Raw genomic sequence first — 13,658 nt, 5'->3', positions numbered from 1 at the left:
GAGGACTTTGCTCTTGTTAAGTTTCTTTGCATGAAAAAAAAAAAAAAAAAACAATAAAAATCAACCCAGAATCAGAGCATATTTGTTAAGCCCCTACTATGTGCCAGTGGGGAATACAAATAAAAAAAATAAAACTCCCATTTTGTAAGAAGTTGACATTCTAATAGGAGATACATACCTAAGAGCCTTAATAGAAAGTAAACCTAAATAGAAAGTAAATAAATAACAAATACTTTGAAAGGGAGGGCACTGGCAGTTATATGGAATCAAGAAAAACTTCCTGAAGAAAATGGGGCTTTGAATGGTCTCTTAAATGCTCTCAAAATGCCTCTCTGAAAGAGGCAGAAATAAGAAAAGAGCTAATTCCAGCCATGGGGATGGCCATTGAGGAGATAATAGAACCTACAGGTAGAAGTCACGTATGCATTTTAGAGGAGGAAGAGTTGATATTTGATCCTAAAAGCAAAAGGAAGCCCTGAGGGGTTTGAATGGTTCAGACCTACACTTAAGAAAAATTACTTCACTTTCAGTATTTAGAATGCATTGGTGTGGTGAAAAACTTGAAGCAGGGTTGCATTAAGCATTTTAAAATTGCATATGGATTTTTCCTACACTATTTTTAATGAGAAAATATTTTTTTGATGAAAGTGAATTAAACTCTTTGGAATTTTAAAATAATACATTATACATCACATGTTATTAATGCTACTATATGTAGTAGTAGTAGTATGTGTCATCTAAGGAATTGACTGTGAGTATTTACAACAGATAAGGTGAGGAGTTGAATCTTAAATATTTATTTAATGCCCAAGCAACATTAAACATTTATTGAGATTAATTATTTAGTTTGTGATTTGAAAGAGCATTATTGGGACTGGTAATGGCAGTTTTGTGTATCTTAGAACATATGTAATGAGCAGTTTCACTTTGTTGTTAACTAACTTTTGTTAGTGACATTGTTAGTGACTTCCTGGTTTATCAGAAATATAGACAGTTATTTTTAGGAGCTTTCATGCAATATCTCTGATTAAGAACAAAAATGATACACTTTCTTTATTTGGAATGTTATTTTATTCTTGCTATTTTATAAATGCATTTATAAATGTTTGTTGATTGTGAAGCATGCATTACCTTGAATTAGGCCCTATCCCTTGGATTCAGATTTCAATAAACAAAAGTATTAACTGAGTCTGAGTTGTTTCCTAGCCACAAGGGGTACAAAAACAAAAGTGAAATCATCTCTGCCTTTAATAAACTTATTAAACCCTTAAGGAGAGAATATGTAGGTGTAGGTAGATATCTAGAAAATCAATATAAGGTAGCATTTGAAAGGTAAATTTTAGTGACAATAATAAAAGACATAAGATAACTTAAAAAACTTGAAAAACTTGAAGCAGGGTTGCATTAAGCATTTTAAAATTGCATATGGATTTTTTCTACACTATTTTAATGAGAAAATATTTTTTTATGAAAGTGAATTAAGCTCTTTGGAATTTTAAAATAATACATTATACATCATATGTTATTAGTAGTAGTAGTAGTATGTGTCATCTAAGGAATTGGCTGTGAGTATTTACAACAGATAAGGTGAGGAGTTGAATCTTTATGAACAGAAATATAGATAGGAAATCAATGAATTTGGTTTTTTAACTTAATTAACTTTTGATATTTGTATATCTATTTATATAGTTATTTGATATCTTGGTCTAGAACACTGACAAAACAAAGTGGTTTACAATAGGTAAAAGTAATAGCTACTATCATCACTATTGTAAATTTAAAAATTTTACCTAGTAACCATATTTGTTTTCACTAAATCACAAATGCCATAAACTTAATTTTGATAGGGTAATTTCTGTCTATAGATAGCAAAATTTCCATGCTTGGAAATAGCAATTATGGTTCATTGTTGTTAGTGACTATTGTGTGCTATCAGGATGTCCTGGGGAAAGAGTGTGCATGGTTAGAATTGATGCCTGCATTCCAGGAGATGTGAAGAAAGCCATTTCTCCCAAACTGCTTTGTAGATCAATCCTTTGTATCTTTGGGTATATAGCCTTTTGCATTTATTTCACCCTATGTCTATCTTCCTTGTTGGGGTCATTATTGCTGTTTCTTTGCCTCACTAGATAGATCTGAAAGGCAAAGATTATTTCTCTAGACTTTTCAAATACTTAAATGCCTCACACAAAGTAACAGTCACTTTGGAATTAGAAAGCACTTTCATAACAGGATATCTTTGTATGTTTTTAATCACAAGCCCCTTGTCATTAGTTCAGGATTTTGCAGTTTGTTGTATTTTCAAAGATGTTTGACTAATGGATATACAATATACATTATGGTGAGTTATACTTCAGCAGTATATTACATATTGTCATATTTCCATTTCTTTGTTTCTCATTTAATCCTTTTAATAGCTAGTAAATTTAAAAGGTAAATAAAATATTAGAGAAATGTATCGACAAACTTTGATATTTCTGAATATGTACTTAAGAATTTATAACTAGATACACACACATATATATCAGTAGTATATATATATATATATATATGTATATATATATATCAGTAAATGTGTTTATAACATGTAAATTTTGTAGCTGATAATTATATTTAAATAGATAAATTATATCTAAAGTTTAATTGCATAATTATACAGGGTAAAGGTGATGAGTAAAAACTAAGTGATGAAGGAAAGTGCTGTTACTAACATGGCTGCCACTGCTGCATTTACTTATTTATATTTGACAGTAATGGTAGATTTCATATATATGTATGTACATACAATACACACCTACATATGGACAAACACAAATAGATTATAATTTCAAATTCACTTTGTTTTTTGTTCTCCTGAGTTTATAAAGAAGATACTTGAAGGGGGAAGATACTTGATTAACCAAACTGCATGAAATGATTTGAGACATAATGTTAATAAATGTGACTGTATATATTAATATAGCCTAAAGATGCAGGCCTTTGGGTTGACTTTGAATAACTAGGGATTATAGATAAATATAGATATATAGATAGATATATATAAATAAAGATATACACAGTATACATATATATGTATATCTACATAGATTTAGCCTGCATTATTAAGTATATTGCACATGTGACCCTTATGACCTTATGTTACATCATTGTTGTAATGTTGGAATAACAAAATATTTTTTAAGAATTACACTGCTGGGTATATGCATATATATGAGTATGTGTTTAGTATGTGTGCACAAATAAGTTCATATAAATTTTCTTACTAGAGAAATGAGTTAGTCATCTGAAAAAAAACTAATTTCTACAAGCATATATGTATGCATATGTGTAAAAGTTCTGCATGCTTTATATGATATATTTCCACTAATAAAAACTAGATGCAAAACCTTTGTTTTTCCCATGACATATCAAACTTCACATTATGGTCTAGCAGTTTGGAGTACATGAATTAAAGAGAGCAATGAATAAGAAGAAGTAGCACAAAGCAGGTCCTGTGTTAATGGCAGAATTCTAGTGTGACCTCTGCTCTGTGTCTCCAGGATTAGATTGTTCTCACATGGTAGAATTATCCAGGAGATCTGTCAGTTGATGGCTCACACCAATTTATAGTGCCTCTCACTTTTGTGTGGGCTAATTAATATTTCTTAGCATAATTATTTCCTTAATGAAGAAGCAATAGTCATCTTACATGCAAAGTTCTTATATCTGTATCATGATGTTTTATAAAGTCATTTGATAACAAGTTAAAAAGTAAATAAACTACTTCTGTATATGAGACTCATAAGAATTATTCCCTTGTTTAATGTATCCTCCATAGCTGTGGACTTCAACAACATTAATGAAGAAAATAAGAGACATCTTTTCAGTGAAATATTTTCTTCTATTGAATCATTGGCATTCACCTTTGGCAATGTGTAAGTAAAAATTTGTCACTTAAGTGAATTTAGGTCCAGGAGAGAATGAGAATGTTGTTTGTTTCAATGCCCAAAAAAACTCTATGACTAAACTAAGGATTAAATGGCATTACAGATTTTGTACAACTACAGCCTGTATTACTTTATTATTAGGCTTAGAACTGGTAGAAAGGTAGTTCATTTGAGAGAAATGCATTCTCCCAAGTTCTGCTATGTATACTCCTGGCCTGAATATGGTGTTGGGCCATTTTATGGGATTTAGAACTTGGAAGGTACTTTTGAAGTCATTTAATTTAATCCCTTGTTTTAAAGTTGAGGGTCCTGAGTCTCAAAGAAACAAAATAACTTCATCTAAGTCCACAAAGACAGTAAGGAGCAGATGCAGGCTTGAAGCCAGGCCTTTTGTCTGACTCCGGGTCCAGTATTGTTTATACCATATTCCCCTCTTGGAGAGAATCATAAATAACATTTTATTAATTTGTTTTAAAAATAAACTCTTCTGAGTAATTTGTTATATGAACTAACCTCTGTCACAATATTTATCTTTTTCTTCCAATGACAGTGTTTCCGATTTCCTCATGGGAGATGTAGACTGTGGTTCGTCATCAGAACTTCATGTGTCTCAAAAAAGTCAAGTAAGCTGAGTTCAATTGTAGACAGAGTTGTATGTTTGGCAAGCATTTCATATAATAATTTCTTGATCTTTTAAGTTGTTCTGTCCTACAATAATCCAACTTTTTTATTCTGCTTATTAACTGAAGCCACTAAAATGTTATGTCAGTTAAATGTAGTATACACAGGATCAGTGTTTATACTTTCTAGTCAGTTTTAGGAACTGTAATTTTAATTAAAATGAGGATACTCAATGAATCCTTTTCATAGGCTCTCACTTTATATATATATATATATATATATATATATATATATATATATATATATATGTATATAATATGTACATTTGTATTATACAATACAATTTTTTTAAACTTTTAGAGAAGTAATTCTATCTATATATTCATGCCAAACTCAATCATCCTTCCATCAGAAGTAATTTTTGGCATCATAGAAAATCCTAAAGACTTAGAGATTTATAAATTGTAGAATGCAGAGTCCTCATGAATATTTTTCAACTGTGTTTCCTCAGTTTCTAACACTCTGCCTTAAATAAGATAGATGTTTGACCTGCAAAATTCAAGACATGGCTAAAAAAAAATTTATTTACGTGTCATATAAGTGGTTTCTGCCATCACCAATTATTAAGAACATTTTAGTTCTATTCAATGGACTTCTCCCCTAAAACTTTATTTTAACCATACTTTGGGAATTTTTTAAGAAAAATTGCTATAGATTGTCATCTCCTGACACTTATGAAAAATAGAGAAATTAGTAAAATATTTCCTGTGTAGAATTTTAAAGGGAAACTAAGAAATATATTTTAAAATTAGAAACAAGGCTTAAAATAGATTCTAAAGTATGATATAAATTTAACTAATAGAGATACAACAGTTGCTTCATTGATAAATTTATTTTTTCATTTGCTCATTATGTAACTAGGGTAGTACCAAGAGGTTTTCTTGGCAAAGATACTGGAGCACTTTGCCATTTCCTTCTCCAGCTCATTTTACAGAGGAGGAAATGATTTCCTAAGGTCACATAAGTAATAAAGTATCTGAGTCGAGATTTGAACTCAAAAACGCTCTGTCCAGCACCACCTAACTGCTGCCCTAAGTTTGAATACCAATGAAGCTTGATTTTGACCAGTTTGTCCCATGGCCTTACTAGTTTTAAGCCAGAGTTGTTATGTGAGCTGTGTCCCAAGAAAAATGTGTATGGCCCATGGGACCAATTGGGCCTGCTACTTTTTTTGGTATAGCTGCCAAGTTAAGAATGGTTTTTATGTTTTAAAATAATGATGCATTTGGAAATGGAAAAATCATTCTTAGCTCATAGGCTATACAGAAACAGGTAGGAGGGTGGCTCTGAGACCTTGCCAACCCCTGATCTCAGCTATGGAATGTGAAGAGTTAATTTTTCAGTGATGTTTGGATTGCATGTTTGAGATCACTGAGCCACAGTGGTGGAGAGAGTTTGAGCGATGATAAAATAATAGGTTGGTGTTCAGACATTCTTTAGCAGTGTGCTCACTGTAATAAATCATCTCCACCTCTACTGCTTAGGGATATGCTGTTGTCTAAAATGATGCTTTCTTCTATTGAAAGCATTCTTCTCAGGCTTCTACTCAGTTTTTGAGAGAACGAAGATTTTTTTTTCATTATTTTCCTTTTTTACACGAAAAAAATAGGCAGCTTTATTGTTTCTTTCTTTTTTTTTTTGCTTTTCCCCCTGAAATTTAACTGAGAGATTATATACATGATATCAATCTTCATATTTTAAAGTAAAAAATGTGGTATGAAGGAGAGAAGAACAGTGGCAAGACCTCCCATGTTTTCCTTTTTCTTTTTCCTGTGACCCCCTTTTTTTCCAGATTTGCTTGTTATATGCTTTTTCTTTTTTCCTCTCATTTGTTTGGCACTCAGGACCATGTGCTATTCCCATCTTTTATTAGGAAAATAATAGCCAGGGAATTAGAACCTGCAAGATGACAGAGATAGTGGAAATTGAAGTTTCTTGATTGAGTGAAATGCTCTTCTTAGTTGATCTCCTTAGCCACATAATAATAATGATAGTGCAAGAATAAGATAAATAAAAGGAAATATCTAAAAATCTAAGAGATCTTTTTAATACTAACTAGTATTTGGTCCTACTTAGGTGTATAAATTGGTGACTATTTTCTATATTTGCCAGCATAGATTTTTTTTGTTCATCTCTCAAAGAGATATCAGAAACAGAAAGATAAAAAAGGTCCTTGACCTGCTTCAGAATCTCTATATGTGTATTTAATGAGAGTTGGTGTATCACAGCACAGTGGTTAGAGCTGACTTCAGAGTCTGGAAGGTTTGGGCTCAGAGGTTCCTCTGACATAGATTGACTTTGTGACTCTGAACAAATCATTGAATCTCTTTGTGGCCTAGTATAAGATCTGCACTGCTACTTTCTTCACCTGGAGTTCTTTATGCACATGAAATCACAAGTCCAGACCAAAAGATTTGTAAATTCTAATACTAGAAAAACACAGAGCAACTATGTCCAAAAGTATGAATTGAGTTTTCAGGTGCTGGTTTTAAATTAAGGATTTGTTCCTAGGTGCTTTATCTTTTCTTGTTTTCAAGTCAGGTTGTAAAGTTGGGACTAATTGAAGCTTAGTTTAGAGGAGATATGTTATCTCCTAGTTATTATGCTTTTTATCTTTCTGTTTCTGATATCTCTTTGAGAGATGAACAAAAAAATCTATGCTGGCAAATATAGAAAATAGTCACCAATTTACACATCTAAGTAGGAGGAAAGCTAACTCATTGACCACTTTTATTTGGTACTTAGGTTTCTTTCAAATCTGCATTAATTTTGTAGTTCTGTGAAGCATGGAGGGTATCAACTTAGCATTTACGTTAGCATCAAATTAATACTGACTCCCTCTTGAGTAAGAGTGGTCTGTTGTTTGCTTAGATTAGAGAGGTCAGAATGTGTTTTAGGCAAGTAGGCCATTTTTTAAATGATACTTTATTCATCTCAACTAACTATAACCATGGCCTCTATTTTATGCAGAAGAATCAGTATAACCAAAGGAAGTTAAAATGTCCTTTTAGAAATTTATGTATGTATGAGCATACATTTGTGTGTGTTTATAGATTTATATGTGTCACATATATGGGTACATTTGTGTATGTTTATAGATGTATATTTGTGTACATATAAATGGATATAAATATCTGTTTAATTGTAGCCTTCTTTAGGGCAGGGAGAGAGAAAAAAGCCAAAACAAAACCTAGAAGAAACAAAAAAAAAAAAAAAAGCTGAATAACTTTGAAAACAATGCATAGTATTTACTATGTAGGTTTTCTTGAAATGGAAAATTTTTTTTATATTGAATCCTCTCTTATGTTCTGTTGTGTACATAAACATGTTCTTTTATCCTCTTGTTTTGTATTTTAAGTTTAAAATTAATAAAAAGAAATTGACAACAACAAAATCGTCCACAGATCAGGATTTATGATTTTGACCTTGTTTTGTTAATGATGGGGATGAGTTGAGTATAAAGGAACAACACTGAAAAGGTTATTTATTACTTTGGAGTCTAAGATAAATTATAAAAGATTTCATTACCTTGATTGTTGTACAGATGACATTTAATCTTGATTGTATGGAGAATTATTTTTATGTATATTGAATTTTATGAAAATGTTACTGTTTAATAAGTAGTATTATTCAGGGATTAAGGAATATAATTTATTAGGTTAGAATTGGTGTGAAATTAAATGGACAAATGGGTTTACCACATCCTTCTTTACCTATCTGCTTCATGTGGCACTGATGACTACTCTTTTTTTTTCTGGGTTTTTATTACTCTGTTCTCTTAAGTTTTTTTATTCTCTTCTGGTAGCTCCTCATTCAGCTTCATTCACCTTTAATCATCCATATCACAGTGTCATTGTGAGTATTCTCTAGGGTTCTGCCCAAGGTCCTCTCCACTTTCCTTTTTTCTTCCTCTCTTCCTTATCCTCTCAATTGTTCTCATTTTTTCCCTTCCCAACCTTCCTCTCTCATCCCTGCACACCCCAAATAACCTTATCAGCTCCCTTGTATCCATGAAAAGTGTTCCCACATGTATACATCTAGTTTCTGACTTTCCTCTGAGCTTCACTTTCATATCACTAGTTGCCAATTGGGATGTCCCCATGACATCTCCTACTTAATGTTACCCTGAATGTATGTAATTACTCATGTTTTCCCAGCCCTTTCTTCTTTCAAACTATATTATTTCTATTAAATAATGTTTCCCAATTTCTCATAATGCTAGCGTTCTGTGCAATTCCCCACTATATACCTCTCTTCCCATATTTAATCCTTATTAAATCTCTCTTCACCCAGTTCTTCCTTTTTACTTCCAGCTGACACCTTAGATCAGGCAGTTAGCCCCTCTTGCCTAGCTTACTGAAATGACCTCCTAAAGTCTTCTAATTTCAAGTGATCTTCCCACTAAAGTCTATCTTACATACTAAAATAATGTTCCTGAAATATAAATCTGACCATGTGACTCCCCTGTTCAACCCACTACTAGTTTCCTAATCCTGTAAAATCAAGTATTAATTTCCCTTTTTAGTGTTTAAAACCCTTTAATTTCTTACCCACCACCTTGCATATTTCATACCCTACTGAGCTCTGTGATACAAACTTCTTTTTCCATTTTTTTGCTATCCCAACAATTTTTCATCACTGCATAGCTCAAGACCTCTGTTCCTCTAATACTACCTTCTACTTGAAGCTTTTCTGATTGCTCACTCAGCTAGTTTCCTCTTTTCTAGATTATCTTCAATTTAACAACTTTGTATTTATTCTCTTTATATTCTGTATCTGCTTAAACATGTCCTTGTTGAATCTTCCCTCTCCCTTTCCAAACTCATTGTGAGAAGAAATTTTCTTTTTGTATCCCCAGTACTTGACATATATAGTAGGTCCTTAAATGCTTGTTGATTTTTTTATTTATTTCTTGGAAAGTATTCAGCTTTTAATAACTTTTATTATTGTTTTTAATCAGTTATTTGATGCTGAGAAAAGACTCAATACTTTTTTCCTTCTGTCATTATTTTGCCTCACAATACAGATTTATTAAATATTTTTTAAAAACAAGCAAATTACTAATTCCTTAAATCTTTCTTGAAATTTTACAAAATGTGAACGAAAATTTGATTCATTTGTTTTGCAACACAGTTGTTATAAAAATGTCATAAACAGATATTTCTGAAAAGATTGATGGTAGAAGAAGAAAGGTTAATCAATTTTAAGATTTTCAAGTAATTTGCAATTTATTAATTCCCTAATATTTTCACTTAGAATTGCTGCTATTAATTTGAATTTGTTTATTCTCTTAGGAGTATCCAAATTTCACAGAAATTTAAGAAAATAAAAACAAAACAGCATTAGATTTGGGCAGAGTAAAATTTTTGACTACTTTCTTTCCCCCAAAACTACTTGAGCCTCTCTGCCAACATTTATCTATAATTTTTCAGCTAGTGGCTATTTTTTTCTAAAAGTGTTTTTTTTTTCCTTTTAACAATTCTGTTTTCCTTTTTAAAAATCTTGCTTTTCCATTTATACTGACAAAATTTGTGTCAGAGACCATAAGGGGTAGGAGAGAAGAAGGGAAAATCCCAAAATGTTAAACTATGTAATAATTAATCAAATAAGTTTCACTTCAGGGAAAAGTATAAAAATGAGGTAATCCTGGTTGAAATTATTTTTAAGTTGGTAAGCTACTTATCTGTTATAAAGATAAAAATTTAAAAATAAAAGAAAGACATTCTCCTTCTTGATATTTATACACCATTTCCTATTTCCTAATTATTACTTTTGGGGTTTGCATGTAGAAGTTGGGACAGGTAGGTGTTGCAATGGATAAAGCACACATGGATAGAGGGCTCAGAAACTTAGTAGCAGTGTGAGCCTGGGGAAATCACTTAATCCCATTTGTGTCATTTTTCTCCTCTGTAAAATGAGTTGGAGAATGAAATGGCAAACCATTCCAATATCTTTGCCATGAAAACCCCAAATTAGGTCATAAAGAGTTAGTTAGGGCTGACACTACTAAACAATAACAATGAAAAGCTTAAATTTATTTAATAATTGTGTCTTTATTATTCACATATAAGCTCTTTGAGGATAGGAATTGTGTTTTTTTGTTTGTTTGTTTTTTTGTATCCCATCCTTGCATATAATTGTGGCTTGATAAACTTTTGTTTGTAGAGGTTAGGAACTCTGGAGAAGTATACTTGAAACAAGGTGTTAACTCAATGGAATTGATGAGATGTAGATTCTCTAGTTCACATATATATTTAGTACTTACTATGGTGATGCAATGGTTCTCTAGTCAACACATTCAGTATACTGTAATGATGTAATTGCAATAGGGTATTTAAACTGGGGACAGAGTTAGACTGGGGGGAGATTGGTTGAGACTGTCAGACTGTCAGACTGTCAAACTGCCAAACTGCTGGAGGAGACTGGACATTACATTTGTTTATTTTAATTGAATGGTTTAGAATTGATAAATGTGAAAGCCTTATTTATTAAATAACAAATTTATTTATTCCTAGCTCTAGAAGATTGCTATTGTAAAATATTCTAGAATCACCTAAAGGGATCCTATTATTTAAAATTCTTTTTCAGAATCATTGGCTTAAAATCCTTGGACCTTTTGGGAGAGAACTAGATTTTTAATGAAATTTAGCAGAAGGACAACTTAGTCAAAAAAAATGTTTTAAATGAGTGGACTAAATTTTTGTGTGTAGTTTTTATTTTTCTATTCTAACCTATAGTTTGGTTGTTTTACTTTCCAGTCATCAGAGAACATTTCTGTGGAATCATTGGGATTGCTGCATGAAAAAGATAATATTCGAGGTACTTAAGAGTAGTTTATATTATACTTTTGATATTTATCCTTTTTAGTTATGTACTTGCCAAAAAAAAAAAAAAAAAGTCTGCTTGCTAACATTGAAGAGTCTTTAATTGTAGATTTGGAAATAGAAAAGCCAAAGTTGGGTCTGGTCTGGACTTGGTGTAGATTTGTAACTTTTAAGGTTGATTTTTTAGAGGGAAGAAGAAAGCAAATGTAGGAAGACAAAAATAGAATTCAAATTCAAGTTTTCCTAAAAGCCTTTCAGCTGTATTAACATCAGCTTTCATTAGCTGTCCTCTCAGTTGCTCTTTTTGCTGAGAGAGTTAATATTAACTTTCCTAATATAGTATTTAAATATATTCTAGATTTGATAACTTTCTTTTTCAGGACCTCTGTGGCCCAAAGAACTGGAAAGCATGCTTCTGAGAAATGATGATGGAGTTGAATTGGCTTTGTCCTATGCCAAAATGTGGTCAAAATATGCCAAAGATATAGTTACATGGGTTGAGAAAAAAATTAACTTGGGTAAGTGACCCTTTGGGGCATTTAACCACCTTTGTTATTGTAGAATTAAACTATTTATAAGCTGTCATGACAGAATCTTCACTAACAGGATTTCAATATTAGAAGTAATTTCATTGAAGTGAATAAAAATGATTGTATTTTCTATAGTTGAAACAAATAAATAGGCTCAATATTTTACTGATTAATTTGCTTTGTTTGATAGAATTATTCTAAATCCTGCTTTTTTGGACTCACCTGATATAAAGTTTTTACCAGTCCTGTTTCTTTTAAGTAACAGATTGTGTTTTGTTTTCTTAGCTATTCTGTCATTCTTTTTCATCTTATTGTATTATTTAATCCAGTCACATTTAAAGTTAAGAGAATTTAGGAAAATAATTTTTCTCCTTTTGTTTCAAATACAGTTATTATTTCCAAATTAGGATTTTCCCCTTTCTTCTTCTGTAAACACAATATTATGTCTCTTACTTTAGCCTAAATCAATTTTAAGGCACCTCCTGTTCTCACTGGACCCTTTTCTGTTACCCTTAAGTCTCTCTCCACTCATCATTTGTTACCTTTTTCCCTAGTGTGGAGTTTTACCTAACTTGTTCTATTTCCATTTATCTATTTATTCCTCTTTTTCCTCCCTCTCATACTTAGTATTGAATACTTAGTATTCAACTAAATACAAGAATTCAAGTAAAATCTCTCTTCTCTTATACTCTTCGATTTGTTTTGTTCATTTTACAAATTTCTTCTTTTCATCCTTTTTTTCTAAAAAAAAAAATTCCTTTATCTTGTTCTCTTCATTATTTATCTTCCCTTCCTGTCTCTTTTAGACTTTCATTCTTGGTTCATAGAGTTTATGCTTACTTAATCTTTTGTTAGTTTCTGTCTTCCTTATGGAATTAAAGATTTTAAAATCCCTATTTTAGGTTCCTTATTCCAAACACTTTCTATGTTACAGTTTTGTAGCTCTTTTCTTCTGACCCTCTTTTATTGTTGTGACTCATTTTTAGAAACAATAATTTACATGGATAGTCCTAGTATAGAAATGTTCCTAAGTCCTTCATTAGCAGTTTATCAACCTTTACCCATTTCCATGGTCATTTCCCCTCATTTACCTTGAATCCTCTTCTCCGGGTCTATATCCTTCCACTCTTTGGAATGTAAACCAAGGAGCTCTGACTCCTCTTCTACTGAGGTAAAATGAATTATCTCTTTAAGTACTCCATCTCTGCATGTGAGATCCTTATTTTCCTTTTTGGAATCTCTCTTCTCCCATGACGCATGCATTAGTTGTACCCTTTTCCACCACTAAAATAAGATTCCCCTTTTGTCCCCTTTTCAGTTCTTTGTTTTCTTATCCATTCTTCTGTAGGCTTTCATCTTTCTGAGAGACTACAGGAATTACTTTTCCTGTCATTATTAAGCCATTGACTTGATTAGGGTGTACCTCATTTATTCCTCTGTTTCTTCTTCCTTTCCTTCCCCCTTAGGTTTACTCTTCCATTCTTTAATATAACCTCCCCCTCCAAAAAAAGCCCCCCAAAAACAAACAAACCAAAAAACCTAACTCAGACATTGATTTACTTGTAGGCAGGATGCTAATGAGTTTTACTATTAGTCTGATCTTTTACAGCTGTTTCTCAGTCATAACTTCTTTAACCTCTGTTTTCACCTTTGTCTCCTGTGTATATTTAGAAAGAAATTTCTTAATTGTCTTTTTA

At 31.6% G+C, this 13,658-nt stretch overlaps 1 protein-coding gene across 1 annotated transcript in view; it reads left to right on the top strand.

Annotated features, from left to right (window-relative positions):
- The window catches only part of LOC141539663 (rho GTPase-activating protein 29-like), a 75,298-nt gene that overhangs the window by 32,143 nt on the left and 29,497 nt on the right, over window positions 1–13,658 (top strand). Inside the window, exons 4-7 of the mRNA XM_074262741.1 lie at window positions 3,818–3,914; window positions 4,477–4,549; window positions 11,366–11,426; window positions 11,812–11,949. Coding sequence (XP_074118842.1) covers window positions 3,818–3,914; window positions 4,477–4,549; window positions 11,366–11,426; window positions 11,812–11,949 — 369 coding nt within the window. The remainder of the gene's footprint in view (window positions 1–3,817; window positions 3,915–4,476; window positions 4,550–11,365; window positions 11,427–11,811; window positions 11,950–13,658) is intronic.

Source organism: Sminthopsis crassicaudata, chromosome 4, assembly GCF_048593235.1.
Source record: "Sminthopsis crassicaudata isolate SCR6 chromosome 4, ASM4859323v1, whole genome shotgun sequence".
Taxonomy (NCBI): domain Eukaryota; kingdom Metazoa; phylum Chordata; class Mammalia; order Dasyuromorphia; family Dasyuridae; genus Sminthopsis; species Sminthopsis crassicaudata.
This window is presented reverse-complemented; position numbering and strand designations above follow the sequence as displayed.